Below are 18905 nucleotides of genomic sequence, written 5' to 3' on the forward strand. Positions count from 1 at the left end.
CTTTTGCCTCTTCAAATCTGCTGTTGTATGTCTCCATCATGTTTTTCATCTCTTCATTTGTGTCTTTCATTCCCATAAATTCTGCCATTCATTTTTAGATGCTTTAAAGTTCTTCTGTATGGTCACCCAGTGTTGTCTTTATATCCTTCAATTCTTTTGCCCCGTTTTCCTTCAACTTGTTGATTTGATTTAGAAGATTGTTGGAATATCCTTAATTAGTTGTTTCAACTCCTGTGTCTCAGTTAAAGTGTTCATTTGTTTCTTTGACTCGGCTATATCTTCATGCTTCCTATATGACTTATAATGTTTTGCTGGTGTCTAGGCATCTGTTTTTCTGGATTAGTTTATACTGGAGTTTGTTCGTTTTTTCTTTTGCCTAGACTTTTCTTGTTGGTTGTCTTTGCTCTTTGTTCTTTGTCTCTCTCAGTTGTCAGATTGGTTTTCCCCCTATTTCCCCCCAAAACAAGGCACCCACAGTAGCCTGCTTCTGGAGTAGGGGGTGGGGTATGCACTGGGCACCACAGCAAAGTCTGCTGGCTTCTCGTGCTGCTGTTTTTTTGCTGGCCAGAAAGACCTTGGTTTGTTTTAGGACACTGCTTTAACTGTTGAGTTTTCATATTTCTCAGCCAAAACAGGGCTGGGTTCTTATGCAGGGAGCATAGACTGGCTCTGATGAGCCTGGGATAGGGTCTGGAGAAGCTCTGTTGAAAATCCCTGTAGTATTCCTTTGCACTTTTCTGTATGCCCAGCAGATGGCCCTGTTCAGTAGCTCAGTCATCCTGAGAACGTGTTTACCTTTTTGTGCCCAGACTCTGTCTGACTGGGCAGGGCTGAAACTGTAAATATTTCTTAAAGACACCAAAATCATGATCTACAAGGAAGAAACTGGTAAGTTGTATTTCATCAAAATTTAAAACTTCTGCTCTTTGAAAGGTTATTAAAAGAATGAAAATACAGACCTTAAAATGGAAGAACATATTTTGTAAATCACATATGTGATAAAGGACTTCTACCCAGAATATATAAACTTTACCAGTTTCTCCCTTGTAGATCATGATTTTGGTGTTTTTATCTAAGAAATATTTACCTAACCCATTTTCACAAAGCATTTTTAGTGTCTTTTTTTCTAAACGGCTTTTATAGTTTTAGGTTTTTCATTTGAGTCTATATCCAATTTGAATCTGTTTTAGATAGGTATGGATACAGTATTTTTTTTCTGTAGATCCAATTCTTCCAACATACTGCTTTTAAGCTTTGTTAAGCAAGATCAGAACAGTCTGATAACACTACTAAGGTTATCCCTTCATAGTAACTCCACCCAACTTCCCATGAATTATGAGATATTTCAGTTCAGGTGAGAGCACAAACTATTCCTATCCCTGAGTGAGAACAAAGAATTTCTCCCTTTACTCACTCCAGATTTTTTTTTTAAATCTGGCTCAGGAAGTTTTCTCACATGCACACACTGTGCAGAAAACTCAAAGGGGAGGTCTCTGCAAATCTCAGGAGCTCTCTCTATGGCTCTTTCTTTGATTTTCTGTCCTGCTAACTCTAGCTTCCCTGGCCTTCCTAGACTCCCAGTTCTATCACCTCAACCCAGGCGGACAGCTGGGCTTTGCCTCCATGCCCTCACTGCAATACAGCCTGGAAACTCTCTCCATGCAATAAGGAATCAATCATTAAACATAAATCATTGCTTATTTCTTCTCTGTCAGAGTTCACTGTCCTGTACTACCTGGTAACCAATGCCTGAAAACCTTTATTTCATATATTTTGTCTGAATATTTAATTGTTTCAGGGAGGAAAATAAATCCAGTCTGTTACTTCTCCTTGGCCAGGTTTGGTAGTCTGACTTCATGAATTGTAAATATGCTTTCACGTATTATTTTTAATCTCTGCATCTCACATTCTTTTTGATTTCCTTAGATTGCTAATTTCACCAATTTTTCCTCTATCAATGTCTTGTTCTAGACTTGTGGGTAATATTATATTAAAGCCTATTAAAAAAATTAATTAGAGTAGCTGTAGGTTTACAGAAAAATCATGCAAAAAGTACAAATTTCCCATATACTTCCATAACAGTTTTTAAAAATCATTTATAATTTTTGGTGTGTTAATTGGTTGTTTTACTGAGGCAGTGGACTTAACCCTTAGTTAAAAAGTTCAGTTGGAATCTGATGGTCAGAATCGGGCATTCAGAATCGATCTCATATTCTGTGCTCAGAACTGATAAGGAAAAAGCAAATGTGCTTTTTAAATACTTTCCTCACTGTGGTATTTAAAATTTGCTTTCTTTACAGATAAGATCTATGGGAAAATAAGAATGTTACTTATCTGCATATCTCATTCTCTGACCTTTAGACATTGTTTTCCTTACTACTGACTAGTCTTCTAAAAGCGAAAATACTGCTAATAAAATGGACTGACATTCATAAAGTAGTAATTTGAGACATTATTTTCAATTTTTAGAACCAGATCAGAAGGTAGCACTCATACAAATGCCAGCAGGTAAGTAAATTAGAAGCTGTTTTAAAAATACATGTTGAAATCCAACAAGGAGCAAGCTGATGATTCATGCTTAATTAATAAGTATTGTTTGAACAGTTTCGGTTGGCAAAGAAATGCACTGAAAACTAGACTATTAGTATATGATAACTTAGTTTCTAATAAATTAATCTTCATTTAATAAATGTTTATTGGAAGTCTACTTTGGGGAAACAAGGATTAAAAATAAAATAAGGGGTAGTATATGTATAATTAGTAAAGAAAAAGGATGTAGAGTGCCTAAAATGATGCAACCTTAATTATGTTAGTATACAGCTTAAACAGGCAAATGCCTGAAACTTGATAGATTATACATAACAGAAAGCTCATGAATCTAGATTTTTAAATTTTTGTAATAATAATGGGTTAGAGAGAACTAACTATGCTGTCCGAATAACCATCTTGTTTATTTTATCATTAATAAACATTTTGTCTTATTAATGTTTTTTAGCCATCAATTCACTTCTTACTGGTTTATAATTGCTATACCAACTTTCTGTTTACTAAGTTTACCTGATATTACTTTTTCATCCTCTTAAATTGTCTAAGTTGGTCTCTTAAAGACAGCCTACAAATGGAATTTAAAATATATAAATTCAGAGTTCTGCAATAGGTGAGTTTAGAGTGTTTATATACTTATAACATGTTTGCTGGCATATTTAGACAAAATTCTACCATTTCATGTTTGTTTTTTTCTATTTATCATACTTTTAAACACTTTTTCTATTTTCCTGAATTCCATTATATTGATTGTGCTATTATTCTTTCTTTCCTTCTATTTAATTGGTCATTATATTTTTAATTATATTCTTTTAGTGATTTTCTTTAAAAGTAAAATGCGTGGTGATTAATTTGGTGATTTTAGATTTAATAAGTACTTATAATCTTATTGTAACAATATATGAGTCTTAGCCCATTTCTTTTCTTATTTCTTCCATATTATTATTTTCTTTACTCTTATATATGTATATATACATATACATATAAGAATACTAGGGTTTCATGGCATACTTACCACTTTATTTGCCCATTGCTCTTTTTTTTTTAATTTCACTCTTAAAATGTTCAGTTTACCTTTGATGAAGCACATAGTTTTAAATTTCCATCAGTTTATCTTATCAGGCTAAAATTGTCTTTATTTCATTTTCACTGCTGAGTCTAAGTTTATATGGTATGACTCCTGCATCGAGGGTGATTTTGCCTCAGCTGTTTGAACACATATCACTTTAGTCGGCCATTTTCTCACGACGAAGATAAGTCTTCTGTTAGAGTGCTGATTCATTAATATCTTTATGTTTAATACAAATTTTTTATCTGTTATAGCATTTGTATTTTTTATTGCTGAATAACAAATTGCCACTAACTTAGTGACTTAAAACAACTTCTGTTTATTATGTTGCAATTCTGGAGGTGAGAAATCCGGGCAGACTTGTCTGGGATCCTCCCCAGGCTGATAACAAGGGGTTGGCCAGCCTGGGCTCTGGGAGAAGTCTAGTTCCAAGCTCCTTCTGGTCGTAAGCAGAATTCATTGGGTCTGAGGTCCCTGCTTCCTTGTCAGCTGCCAGCCAAGGGACAACTGTCTGCATTGCTTCTCATGTACCTGCCTTCAACTTCAAAGCAACCATGGCTCCTTGGGTCTTTCTAAAACTTTGAATCTCTCTATACCATTTTGCCACTTTAAAGAGCTCAGGGGATTGGGTCAACCCCATCCATCCAATCTCTGAATTTTAAGGTCAACTGATTTAGGGCTTTAATTACATCTACAAAACATTTCACAACAATACCTATATTAGAATTTGATTGAATAACCAAGGGACAGGAATATTAGAGGGTTATCTTTAGAATTGTGCCTCACATAGCCTCTAAGGTTTTTTCTGTCTTTAGAGTTCTGTTCTCATTTCAGTGTATTTTGGTGGAGTTTTTTTTTTTTTTTTTTTAATTAGGAGCTGTATGCAGTATTCTCTTTCAGTGTGAAGACTCATGCTTTTCTTTTTCTTTTTCTGTTTTTCTTTTTGGTTTTTGGCATGGGCAGGCTCTGGGAAGCAAACCTGGGTCTACATCATGGCAGGTGAGAATTCTGCCACTGAACCACCATTGCCCCGTCTTCATTCTTTTCTTTTATTTTGGAAAATTCCTAGGCTTTATTTCTTCAAATATTGGCTCCCCACTTCTAAATATTCTTTCTCTGAAATTCCTCCATTTTTCTTAACTGGTCTTTATATGTTTTTTTTTTAATCTAGAATTCTGGGTGACACCTAAACAATTTAAACATCAGCAATTCTTTTTTCCAACTCTGTCATTTCTTGTTTCATGGATTATATTCCTTTCTTTATGTAAATCCCAAACATTCTTTTCTGAAGTTTTTCTGTTATGTATAGTTCTTGGTATATGAATTATTTTGTTTGCTATGCTATGGTTGTGGACATTACCTATTAGTGGTTTTTTCCCTTCAATTGTAAGGTTAAGTGGCAATGATTGCCTCTTGGAATTCTGCATTTTCTGCTTTGTAGGAGCCTCTGTTTGGAGGCTATTACATATTTTTACACTTCTAAGTCATGAATTTTTACAATAATTATTATACTTGGAAATCCAGACTTCAAGGGAAGTAGGTCCTGAATTTACACTTTGATGCAGGCTTAAGGTTACTCTTTTCCTATGTGATGTTTTAGCCATCCATGTCCCCAAGTCAATTTAAGTGCTTGGAGTTTTTGTGCCTCCAGGTGATCCTTTTCATTCTATCCCTTTGAGGCAATTTTTCTGGTGCATCTCAAAGTCCTCTGGTTACAGATTTTACTATCCCCATTTCGTGGGTGCTATGACCTTTCATGGCTCTCAAGCTTAGAGAAGCAGCTCAGTTCTAACTTCTAGGAGCTTTCAACTCCTTTTTAAAGCTGATGTGTATAACTGAATCAATACCCCTGGAGTCATTCAGCTTTAGTCCCTATTACCCGTTTGAGCTTAGAATTTCCTCCAGTTTACTAGCATCAGGAGATGTCCCTTTTTTCTTTTAAGTTTCAGGTTGCATTTTGTATTATTTTTTCTACTCAATATGTATGGAATAGGAGGGCCGTGTTACCTGGTCAGTTTTAAACCACAATCTGCAGTAATTTATTTATCAAGAAATAAAGCATTAGGTTGGAATCTGAAGGCCAGAATCAAGCATTTAAAAAGTATTCAAATTGTGTGCTGGGGAGTGATAAGAAAAAAAACCACATCACTGTTGTCTTGCTCCTCTCTCTAGTTGAGGATTTGAAATTTACACTTATTATGGTCATGGTATATGGATAAATAAGAGTGTTTTTATTTGCATACCTTAATTTGGTGATATTTTAAGATTATTCATTACCGTGATTAGTAAGGCTGGTTATAAAACGGCTTGACGTTAATTCATTAAGTAGGCGCATTTTAAAAGTGTTAACTTGGAGGCATTATTTTCATTTAGTTCCAGATCAGAAAGCAGCAGAGAAACAGATGCTAGCAGGTAAGTAAATTAAGAGAGCTTTCTTAAAATAAGTATGTGTTAAAAATTGTGATGAACATATTAATTGCTAAATATTAATTGAGCAGCCATAATTGATGAAGTACTGCACCAAAAACAGAAACAAAAACCCATTAGTATTTGCCAATCTGGTAATTAGTGTGTATTTATAGAAATAGTCGATCTCCTTTTTCCTTAAGTTTAATTAATGTATCTTGGGAGTCTATCCTTGAGAAACAAAGGAATAAATGTTTGGTGAAATGTATACAAAGCAAATTCATAAACAGGGTCTTTTTATATTCCTTATTTTAGAATACACAACAGCAAACATTACTTCTTTATTTGAAGGCTCAACAACTAGAAACTCAATATGTATGTTGTGAGTGAATGTTTACCTGGATCATTTAGGGAGAATTTGCTGAAGAAAAAGCATCCTAAGGGAACGAACATTCTAAATCTTCAATAGCCTCTCAGTATTACAAAATAAGTTTAACTAAGTATCCCTCCATTTCTTGAAAGGTGGATGTCTCTGTATATTTATCCAAGAAATGTTTAGTATCTCACACCCAAGTGTGGGTTTTGGGTTCTTCTGCAGATATCAGATGTCTGAGAGTTTTTGCTCCCCCCTCACTTATATGGTTTTTATTTACTTGTAGAATGGGCTGATGCTTTTCGTTTTAGGTTCCTCCAAGTCCACTGCTTTGCCAAAATGCATCCCTATCTGCTGGCTAACCTTTCAAGACTGCATCATAAAGTTGCCTGATTCCCCTATTCCAGAAGTCTCTCTCTCCCATAAGAATGCTACTTAAAAAAAAAAATCTTTTAATCTCTTCATTTTTATTGTGATCTTCTCCCTAGAGTGACATTTTAGAGTTATGAGTTACTCCCACCAAATTAAGAATGAGTAAAGGGTTGATTTGCATTATTATGTCCTCTGTGTGTTACTACGAACAATGGGTCATCGTGCTCAAACACAGCAAGTCTCAGCGATCTTTATCTCCTTTTGGAATATATGTCTTATTATACTCTGCTCACACAGGGTTAAAGCCATGTTTATCTTGTTCAGTATGGTATAGCCAATATCTATCAGAGTACTTAGGTTATATTAAGTGTTCAATAAATATTTTTTGGTGAATGAATGGATGATTACCTGTGATCTTCTACACATACACACACATACACACAGGCAGCCAAACAAACAAAACACAAGCCTATATATGGATGCACATACACACATACACACACAACGATCCATGTATCTGTCATGTAATTGCCCCCATTTTTTCTACTCCCATTATATTATCTCATCATGAAACCTTATTAATAGTTTGTCTCTCTTAGGATATGAGGAATGATAGTATCACCAATAGGAAAATGAACATTTAAATTGGAATAGTATTATTTGGAACAGTAGTACACTAGTTTAGCCTGCTGACTAGTTTGCACCAGGAAAACAGTCTTAGGATAATTATTAATTTAATTTTTATAATGTCGCTTGCCTCTGTTGCTGTGCTTTACTGAAGTAAGATATACTATAGTCCTGGTTTATTTATCTCTGGAATAATCTGCACTGGGTAGAGGGTCAATAGGAGTGGTTTTGATTTGCATTTCCGTGATGGCTAATAATGTTGCGCATCTTTTCATGTGCTTTCTGACCATTTTTATATCTTCTTTAGAAATATGTCAATTCAAATCTTTTGTCCATTTTTAAACTGGGCCTTTTGTTTTTTAGTTAAAGTGAAGGATTTCTTTATATATTCCAGATATTAAATCTCTATAGGATATGTGGTTTCCAAATATTTTCTCCCATTTTGATGTTGTTTTATTTTCATGATAAAGTCCTTTGAGGAACAAAGGTTTTTAATTCTGATGAGCTTTCATTTATCTACTCTTTTCTCTTGTTCCTTTTACTCCAGGTTTAAATTCTAAAAAACCATTGCCTTACACGAAGTCCTGACGTTGCTTCCCCGTGTTTTCTTCTACGAGTTTGATAGTTCTGGCTGTTATATTTAAGTCTGTGATCCATTTTGAGTTGGTTTTTGTATAAGGAGGTAGGGGTCCTTCTACTTTTTTTTTTCTTCTTTTTTTGCAAATAAGGATCCAGTTTCCCCAGCACCATTTGTTAAAGAGGCTATTATCTTCCAATTGAGTGGTCTTCACTACCTTGTAAAAATCAGCTGGCCATAAATGTAAAGGTGGATTTCTGAGCTCCCAATCGATTCTTTAAGTCTGTATGTCTGTCCTTCTGCAGAACCAGGAAGTTTTGATGACTGTAGTTTTTTATGTTTTGTTTTTTTTTAAATAAGTTTTAGGATCAGAAAGTGTGAGTCCTCCAACTTATTCTTCTTTTCCGTGATGGCTTTATCTATTCAGGGCACCTTCTCCTTCCATACAAATTTGATGATTGTTTTCTTTATTTCTGCGAAGAAAGTTGTTGGAATTATGATTGGGATTGTGTTGAATGTATAAATTGACATCTTAATGATATGTAGTCTTCCAATCCATGAACACAAAACATCCTAACATTCATTTAGGTCTTTATTTCTTTTAGCAGTGTTTCTACAAAAGTCCTTCACATCCTTGGTTAGATTTATTCCTAGATAATTGATTACTTTAGTTGTTATTATGAATGGAATTTTTTTCTTGATTTCTTCTTCTGATTGTTCATTGCTTGTGTTGAGAAACATTACTGATGTTTTGGGTGTTGATCTTTTATTCCGCCACTTTGCTGAATTCATTTATTAGCTCTATGATCTTTGTTGTGGATTTTTCAGGATTTTCTGTATATAGTATCATGTTATCTGCAAATAGGGAAAATTTGACTTCTTTCTTTCTAATTTGGATGACTTTTATTTCTTTTTCTGCCTAATTGCCCTGGCAAGAATTTCCACCATAATGTTGAATAACAGTGGTGACAGTGAGCAATCTTGACTTATTCCTAATCTTAGAGGGAAAGCATTCAGACTTTCACTGTTAAGTAGGCTCATAGCTGTGGACTTTTCATATGTGCCCTTTATTATGTTGAGGAAGTTTCCTTCTATTTCTAGTGTTGTGTTTTTATCAGGAAGGGGTAATGGATTTTATCAAATGTCTTTTTGGCATAAATTGAAATGATTGTGTGCTTTATTCCTTCATTGTGTTAATGTGATATATTTCATTAATTGATTTTCTTATGTTGACGGAAACTCGCCTGCCAGGGCTAAATCCCACTTGATCATGGTGTGTAATTATTTTAATGTGCTGTTAGATTTGGTTTGCTAGTATTTTTGTAGATATGTTCATAAGAGCTATTGCTCTTCAGTTTTACTTTCTGTGTATCTTTATCTGGGTTTAGTGTAAGAGTGATGTTCGCATCATAGAATGCCTTATGAAGTGTTCCCTGCTCTTCAGTATTTTTGAAGAGTTTGAGCAGAATTGAAGCTAAGTCTTAATGGAATGATTGGTAGAATTTGCCTGTGCAGCCATCTGGTCCTGGCTTTTCTTTGTTAGGAGGTTTTTGATTACTGAGTCGGTATCTTTACTATCTTTAGTTTATTGAGATCTTCTGTTTCTTCTTGAGGCAATGTAGGTAGTTTGTATGTCTCTAAGAATTTTTCAATTTCTCACTGGTTATCTGATTTATTGGCATACTGTTTAGAGTATCCTTTTATAATCTTTTTATTACCACATGGTCAGTAGTAAGGTCCCACTTTTCATTTCTGATTTTTGTTATTTGTATCATCTCTTTTTTTTGTCAGCCTAGCTAAAGGTTTGTCTTTTCAAAGCTGACTTTTGGTTTTATTGATTCTCTCTATTGTTTTTCTGTTCTCTAGTTCATTATTTCCACTCTAATTTTCGTCATTTCCTTCCTTCTGCTCACCCTGGAATTTGGTTTGCTCTTCTTTTTCTAGTTCTTCCAGCTTTGAAGTAAGGTCTCTGAATTCTTTCTTTGTTTTCAATGTAAGCACTTAAAGCTATAAATTCCTGCCTCAGTCCTGCTTTTACTGTATCCCATAAATTTTATGTTGTATTCATTTTCTTTTTTGCCTCAATATAGTTCATGATTTTGCTTCTGATTTCTTCTTTCACTCACCGGTTGTTTAAGAGTATGTTTTTAAATTTCCACATATTTGTGAATTTCCCATTTCCCTCTGTTATTGACTCCTAGCTTCATTCCACTGTGATTGAATATACGTTGTACGATTTCAATTTTTTTAAGTTTATTGAGACTTGTTTTATGACTTAACGAATGGTTTAGCATGAGAATGATCCATGTGCACGAGAGGAATGTGAATTCAGTTTTTACTGTTTGAAGTGTTATATGTCTATTAGTCTAGTTGGTTTAGAGTACCATTCAAATCTTGTATTTTCTTAATGATCTTCTAACAAGAGGTCCTATCCATTTTTGAAAGTGGTATATTAAAATCTACCACTATTAATGTAGAACCATTAATTTCTGTCTTCAAATCTGTCAGTATTTGATTAATATATCTTGGGCTCTACTGTTAGGTGCATATATATTTATAATTGTTACATCTTCTTGTTGTAATGGCCCCTTTATCAGTATGTGATGGCTGTCTTTGTCCCTCATAAGTGTTTTCACTTAAAGTCTATTTTATCTGACATTAGCATAGCTACTGCAGCTCTCTTTGGGTTACTACTTGCATCATATATTTTTCCATACTTTCACTTTTAACCTACTTGTGTCTTTGAATTTAAGGTGAGTCTCTTGCAGTTTGTACATAATTGAATTATGCTTTTTAATTTTTTTTCCATACTGTCAATCTTGCCTTTTGTCTAGAGAGTTGAATCCGTTTACATTTAAAGTCACTACTGATAATGCTGGACTTTCTTACACCATTTTGCTACTTGGTCTTTGTATGTCTTATAGCTTTTTTGACCCACAATTCTTCCATTAATGCTTTTTCATGTTTATTTGATTTTTGTTGTTGTTGAATCATATTGAGAGTGTTCTCTTTTCTCTGTACATATTTTTCATCTGTTTTCTTTGTGGATCCCATGGGGTTAAAAGTTAACTTCCTAAATCTATAACAGTCATATGTGATTTGATACCAACTTAACATCAATAGCATGCACATATACTTTTCCTATACCTCCTGTCCCCTACCATTTATCACTTATATCTTTGTATGTTGTATGTCAAACCACAGATTTATCCTTACTTTTTATGCATTTGCATTTTAGCACCCATACTAAGTAAGAAGTGGAGGTGCATACTGAACAATACACTTCAATAATACTGGCATTTATATTTTCCGCTGCTTTAAACCGCTATCTAGAGTGCTTCTCTTTCAGTCTGATGTACTTTCTTTGGCATTGCTTATAGGATAAGTCTAGTGGTGATGAACCCTTCACCTTTTGTTTATCTGAGAATGTCTTAATTTATTACCTCATTTTGGAAGGAAAGTCTCGCTGGATATAAATTCTTTGTTGGCACTTGTTTTCTTCCAACATTTTAAGTTTTTGAACCCACTGACTTCTTGTCTCCATGGTTTCTGGTGAGAACTTGCTCTCAACCTAAATGGGAATCTCTTGTATATAATACATTACTTTTCTCTTGGAGCTTTCGGAAATCTCTCCTTGCCTTTGCATTTGATAGTGTGATCAATATATGGCAGTGTCTATTTTTCTTCATGTCTTTTCTGCTTGGTTTTCTCTGGGCTTCATGTCTTTTGCTAAGTTCCAGAAGTTCTCCATCATTATTTTTTTGATTATTTCTTCTGCCCCTTTCTTCTCTGTCTGGGACCCACATAATGTGTATATTGATATGTTTGATGATGTCCCGGGGCATCTTAGGCTATTTTTGCTTTCTATAATACTTTTTTCTTTATGTTCCTCAACCTGACTCATTTTAAGAGTCTTGTCTTCAAGCGCACTGTTTTTTTTTCTTCCTTCTGCCCGCTCCATTCTGCTCTTGAAATCCTCCTAGGAATTTTTCATTTTAGTTATTGTGGTCTTCAATTCCAGTAGTTCTGTTTGGTTCCTTTTAGAATTTCTGTCTCTTCACTAAGCTTCTCATATTGCTTATTCCTTGTTTTCCTTATACACTTTAGTTCTTTCTCTGGATTTACCTTGAGCATTTTTTTAAAGATTATTATTTTTTAAAAGCTTTGTTCAGTATGTCCACTTTCCAGCCTTCTTCATTCGTGTTTTCTGTATCTTTATCCTCTTCCTCTGGATAGGCCATCATTTCCTGTTTCTTTGTTTATCTTGTTCTCTTCTGTTGCACACGTACATTTTAAAATGTTAACTCAGATGTATTCCCTGATATGTCTGTTTCTGGATTTTGTTACCAGTTGGTTATAAGACAGAGATTCTCTTGAGCTTCAGCCCTCCTACCAGGAAGGTCTGCCCAAGGTGAATGCAGTGTGCAGGTTTTTCCCTGTTTTCTGGGTGGGACTGGACCTTGTCCTGAGCCTTTGCTTGTTAGTTGTTTTGTAGTTCCCCTTTTTATAGGAATTTGGTTGTCCCCTCTGTTTCCCACTATGTAGACCTCTCACTCCTGCGTGTTTGAAGCTGGCAGGTTTGTCCCTGATATTCCACCTCTATAGTTTCTGACATTCCTTCTGTTGTCTCAAGCTGCTTTTGCCTGGAGGGCAAATTCTGGAAGGAGGGGACAATGGCAAGGACTTTTCCAGGTCAGTCTTTCCTTGCCAAAACAGGGTCAGTGACCCAGGAAGGAGGTGCAGACCAACTCCCAAGTGCCCCGAGGTGGGGATCAGGAAAGGTGCCAAAAGCTTCTTTCAAGGCTCCCCAAAGCTGAGCTTTTTTTGGCCTGCCCAACAAATGCAGCCCTGCAACTAACTATCCCCTGTAGTCCTGAGGTAGCATAGCATTTTTTTTTTTTTTGCATGGCCAGGCACTGGGAATTGAACCGGAGTCTCCCGCTGTCAGGCGAGAACTCTGCCTGCTGAGCCACCGTGGCCTGCCCCCAGCATAGCATCTTTAAGTCTCCTCAGCCACAGCCTTTGCCCAGGGCATGTGGAAACAGTGGCCACTCTCAGAGCCAGGGACCCAGTGATCCAAAGTCATTGGTCAAAATCCATGACCATGCTCATCCTTGGTCTTGGGGAAGAGGATGTTTATGTCCCTTTCTATTACCAGCGAGCCTGCCAGGCTTGGATCCCACGGCGACTGCCACAAAGTGGGGGATAGGTGCTAGTAGCCACCATGTGGAGAGACCAATGTACTGTTCTTTTCTGTAGTTTATCAACCTCTTTGTCTTCCTTTTCCTTGGATGCTATGGTGTTCTCCCGGCCTTCAAAGTTTCCAGATATATTTCCGGCAGTTCCTGCCCATGTATTAGTCGTTCTGGTGGAAGAGCTGAGTCCTAGAGTGCCCCACTCCACCGTCTCTCCACAATCCCTCAATCTGTTCATCTTGATATGTGAGCATTTTGTTTTGCTGTGGCTGTGGACATTTACCACATAGTAGTTTTTAATTTTAGACTTGGAAACTCATCCTCAGTGGCAGTGATTGTTTTTATTGGAATTCTGCATGCCCTGAATTTTAGAGACATTCATTGGGAGGGGAAGGATATTTCCAGTTTGCCTCTCCTGTTGCATGAATTTTTCAAGATTTTCCATGTTTGCTGGTTCACATTTGCAGGTAGGGGAATTAAGGCCCTGTCCCACCTGTGGAAAAGGGCTGTTGCGGGTGGGGGGGTGGTGGTTCCTACATCTCTTAAGTGATCTTTTAAAATTCACATGGCTGAAACAATTTGCCTGCTACGTTCTCAGTCTAGGAACATAGCTTTTATTTTCCCCATTCAAGACTACCAGGTTTAGATAAGCAACTTTGTTCTAGCTTTATAACATCTACAGGTTTGCACCCTTAACTTCTTCTTATCTAGGGTTGTTAAAACCACATCCATTAGGATGTAAGTAATTCAGATACCCTAATGGTTGTTCAGCTTATCACTTGTTTTCCTTTTGAGGGTTCAATTTCTTCAATTTTTACCAATAGAATGAAAAGTCTTTTCTGGCTGTTATTAATCTTTTTTTTATTTTCTTCTCTCTCTGCCTTTAAAACTCTTCTATGTATATAGAATAGAAAGGAGGACATCTTCCTATTAGTCCAATCTGACAGGCTGCCAAAAAGTAAATGTGAATTTTAATTTGAAAAAAATGTGGCAATTTATATATCAGTGAATATAAAGTTAACCTGGGGTGTGAAGGCCAAATTTAGGTGCTCAGAGAGCGAAGTTATATTCTGAGGGGGGAAAAGATAAAGAAAAACTAAATCTCGGCTATTTCCATACTTTGGGTTTATGTGAACAAGAATGCTACTTATTTGGATGCCCAAGTGTTTAAAGAGTTAATTTTGGTATAAAATGGCCTGCCTTTCATTCTTACAGCCGCAAGTTTCTTAGTGTTAACTTTCAGATATAATTTTTCTTTTTATTTAGGTCCAGGTCAGAAGATACCTATACCAGTGGGTAAGAAAATTATTAGATGATTTTTATAAATAAGCATACACAGAAAACTGAAAATGAAGTTGATAATTCTAAGATAATTGCTTACTATGTTTGAAAAGCCACAAGTGATAAGGCACTATACCAAAGAACAGTGTATTAATATATCCCACTCTAGGACAAATAAGTATTAATTAAACCAATTTATCTTTTTTTCCCAGTTAATTAAATTTGTATTGATTGTCTCCTCTTGTGATACATAAAAAAAGGAAAAATCCATTTAAATTTAATAAGATACACAACATTTATAATTAGTATCTAAAACTAACTCAAAAGCAGAACAATTTGCATCCTTTACCCTGGATATTCAAAAAGAAATATTCCTGTTTTGTTTAGATCACACTTATATCCACAAGCTCATGAACAAATGAGTGAATGATTACCTCACTTAGAAGGAGTTTACCTAAGAGACAGTATCATAAAGATAACACACTAAACTGTACATTTTTCACAGCTTCTCGATGTCCCACAATTGTGTCAACACGGATTCTCTGAATTCTTTGTAAGATTTTTAGTTTCCAACCCTCCACATTTCTGGCTTTGTGAACCTTCTGAAATTATCAAATATTTATTGGTCTGTTCCCCTTCCATTCTCCCTTAAGAGTTTCTATTTCCTTGTTTTACCTGGTATTCTTTTTTCTTAAAGTGCCCTCTTTCAGTTATATTTAATCTGCTATTCCTGAATATTCCTTTATATACACAGGTTAAGTTTTCTAGTGTTTTCCAGTTTCTGTCATCCCTGATGAATTAATTCCTCCATTACAAAAGCTATTCCATTTCTATAGCCTTTACTCTCTCACTCACTCTTTTATAAACATTAGTCACATTTGCCAAACTAAAGATGAGAAAAATTTGATTTTATTATCTCTGTTCCCTGTCACTGATACCAAGGCAGTTATGGTGTAGCGCTCAAACATTGCAATTCTTGGAACCTTCTGATCACCTGGATGCATTATCCTCCCTATGTATTCTAAAATCACTTGAGGGTAATGGGCATATTCATTTTGCTCACCCATTTATAGTCAGGACCTAGCAGAGTTTTTGGCTTATGGTAAATGCTCAATAAATACATGTTTAATGAATGAATGATTATTCTTGAACTTCACATACACCCACAAATGTTTATGTATAAAATAACTACTCCAATTATCCCCTCACGGTATCTCTCACCATAGATCACTTATTTCTCAGCACATAATCAACATCTTTAGATATGGTATTCAATTATATTGAGAAATAAAGATCTCACCCATAAGGAAACATAAATCGCATTTAAACAGTATAACTTGGAATATCAACCCATTAGTGTAGCTTTGTGGCTAGCATGCCCTGGAAAAGCATTCTTGGATAACTCTTACATTTAAATTTAATAAGCTAGACAGATATAGTTGCCGTGCTTTATTTTTATGGCACTCAATCTATTTCCTTTGATTTCTGTTTAAAAATTTTTTTTAAATTTTCTGGTGAAAGCCAATGAGAGATGTTTATAGAGCCAGCTCTTTGGGTAAACACAACCAAAATAAAAGTGAAAAAAAAAAAGGTAGAAAGCTAATGGGTTGTACATGGCAGAAGACTCACAAGTCCAGCTATGCTAAGCGCTTATTGGTTTGGGGAAGAACTAACTATATTACATAAGAACGTTTCATGGCAGAATATTAGGGAAATATGCTATATGTTTTGAAGACAGAAAATTGCAGAGGTGGGGAAAGGATGGGAATGATTAAATTAAGGCACTCTTCTTACTACTAAATTCTCTCACTGATCTTACTATTTATATTCTTCTCTTTTGAAAATTCTCTGCCAATTAATCTTGCTTCATTTTTCTTCAATTCATTCTTTTTCTGCTCCATTCTTAAGGTTGGGGTATTAGAAATAAGGAACCTGTAGATATAAAACAGGAAAAGAGCCCCAAAAATTGATTTTGATTTTTGGTAATAATTAGTACAAAAACAGAAATTTGGTGAATATTTCTCTTTTTGTGCCACAATGTTGAAGTGTAATAGAAGAAACTGTCATAAAAAAAAAGTAATTTTGATAAATTGTATTGTATCAACCTAAAAGCATTCTTTTCTTTTCTTTTTTATTTAGATCCAAATCACAGGAAAGCACCCAAACATCTACCACTAGGTAAGCAAATTAGGTATTTCTTAAAATAAATATATATTTGAAATTAAAATGAAGAAATTCATAATTCACAATTATTAAATATTGATTAGGCAGAAAAATTGGCAAAGTACCGCACCCCAAAAAACTATTAATCTTTAATAATCTTTTATTAATGAGTATTTAAATGATTCTGTTTGTTGCTCAGTTTAGTAAATGTTTATTGGAAATTTGACCTTGTGGTTAGAATGGAATTAGAGTTCAAGCTCACATTAGGTAAGATATGTAAATTAGTTTATAGAACAAGAATTCAGAATGAAGACCACTTTTATCCTTGAGGCTGTAAGCCCAATGCCAAAACAGACATTACAACACTGAAAAAATAAAAATGACTGGCTCTAAGATATGGGAAAAATGCATAAAATTAATATGCATTTAAATTTCTAAAAAATGTAAATGTATTAACTTAATTGTTAGATTCATAAACATTTCACTATTGTGAAAAAAAGGTTAGTGTTCTTCATTTTGCGAGTTCTGAATAAACCTGATAGTTCCCTCAAATAATGGAAAAACTGTAAATTCAATGATTCATGGCTAAATAATTTCATAGGCACAATTGTAAAAATTCTTTCAAGAATGTTTTTTTCTCCCACATGAAATTTTTTCTTGGCAGTACCCCAACTGTTTTTTGTTTTTTGTTTTTTTTGCAGTACAGGGAATTTGTTTGCTATCCGTACCTTGAGCATGTGCGTTTTTCTTTTCTTCCGCAGTAACTAGTCATTCCTTCAGAAGGCAATGGATATTCCCAAGCGTCTCACTGAGACATGAAAATTCTACTTTCTTCCACTGGTCGCAGCTGAAGGAAACAATAAATCAACCGAGTGTGGACCAATCTGCTTGCCAGTGTTGGTTTCTCTGGTCCCCTCTGTCCACTCCAGAATTCAGACCCCCCAGGCAGCAGTTCTGGCAGTTCAGGAGTCTCTTCACTCAAGACAGCAGTCCCAACTCTGGCATCTCCCCCCAGCACTGCACCCTGAGCTCGTCCCCACATCTTAGCAGCTCTCCGGCCACCCTATCCTGGTTTAAGGCTTTGGGTCCCCAGCTGCCCACAGGCTTGGGACCTGCCTCAAGGGCCCTCATTTGGAATGGGCTCAGGGTGGTGGACCATGCTTCTCCTCCTGGACCTTCTCAGCAGACCTGGTGGGCTGCCTGCAGGCCCCAGTAAGTCCGGTATTTGCTCACCACACACCTCTGGTGCCTCCCCGTGTGGGGGAGGCTGAGTTCATTTAGGGGGCTGTGCTTTCTGTTCTGGCGCCTGACTCCCCACCCAGTTTCCCCACCTTGGACCAGGTGACTTACAGAACCCAGAAGACAGACAGACAGAAGGACCCAGAGATTCTAGGGTGAACATTACCCTTTCTCAGGTTTTGGCATCAGGCACAAGACTGCATTATGCAGTCTCCATAAGTGTAAAAGCATTCCCTCATTTTCACCTTTCTGAAAGAGTTTGTGTAAAATTCGAGTTAATTCTTCTATTCAATATTTCACAAAATTCAATAGGAAAGTTATCTGGGCCTTGGGATTTTCTTTTGGGGAAGATTTTAAATTACAGATTGAATTTCCTTAATACAGAGAGAAATATACAGATTTTCCATTCTTCAGATATTGTATTTTTGGATGAATTAGACCATTTCATTTAATGGTCAATTTTTTTGGCATCAATTTGTTCATAATGTCCTATTTAATATCTGTAAGCTTTAAAGTTATGTCCCCACTTTTATTCTTGATAATGGTGATACTTGTTCCCCTTTCTTTTTCATGCTCTGTCTTGCTAAGAGTTTTTTCATTTAAGTAATCTATTACTTTCTCCAGGATCACCTCTTGACGTTTTTATTTTTCTCTATTGCATGTCTCTTTTCTATTTCTCTATCCTTCCTTTTTCCCTTTGTTTATTTCATCCTCATTAAAGTCCTGTAAAGTACCTGATGCCTGTCTGCAAATGAGGAAACTGAGACCCAGAACAGTTAAAGGACTTGTTCAAGTTCACATCACAGCTAGTACATGCCAGAGCCCTTATGCCAACCTTGGAAAGGCAGCCTCAGAGCACAGGGCCCACCCTCTTATCACTGTGCTTTTCCACCTTGCCTGATCCTAAAATATAAAAACTCCTGAAATTCGATAAGGAAAAAATAAATACCCAATATGGAAATAGGTAATGATGAAAAATAGGGTACTCATAAAAGCAAATACAAAGTTCTAACATTACATGAAAAGATGCTCAACGTCATCACTTATCTAAACAATACA

The 18905-nt window shown here is 35.6% G+C and overlaps 1 protein-coding gene across 8 annotated transcripts in view; it reads left to right on the forward strand.

The window, feature by feature from the left end:
• Window positions 1-17838, forward strand: part of ADAM32 (ADAM metallopeptidase domain 32) — a 155943-nt gene extending 138105 nt beyond the window's left edge. For 6 of the 8 annotated variants that reach the window (XM_077152538.1, XM_077152539.1, XM_077152541.1 and 3 more), the window contains 5 exons: window positions 2470-2508; window positions 5987-6025; window positions 14430-14459; window positions 16584-16622; window positions 17369-17838. In XM_077152538.1, coding sequence (XP_077008653.1) covers window positions 2470-2508; window positions 5987-6025; window positions 14430-14459; window positions 16584-16622; window positions 17369-17823 — 602 coding nt within the window. In that variant the 3' untranslated portion in view covers window positions 17824-17838. The remainder of the gene's footprint in view (window positions 1-2469; window positions 2509-5986; window positions 6026-14429; window positions 14460-16583; window positions 16623-17368) is intronic. The other 2 variants (XM_077152540.1, XM_077152546.1) reach the window with 2 other exon arrangements.
• Window positions 17839-18905: the final 1067 nt, after the last annotated feature.

The sequence above is a fragment of the Tamandua tetradactyla genome, chromosome 3 (genome assembly GCF_023851605.1).
Source record: "Tamandua tetradactyla isolate mTamTet1 chromosome 3, mTamTet1.pri, whole genome shotgun sequence".
NCBI classification, from domain to species: domain Eukaryota; kingdom Metazoa; phylum Chordata; class Mammalia; order Pilosa; family Myrmecophagidae; genus Tamandua; species Tamandua tetradactyla.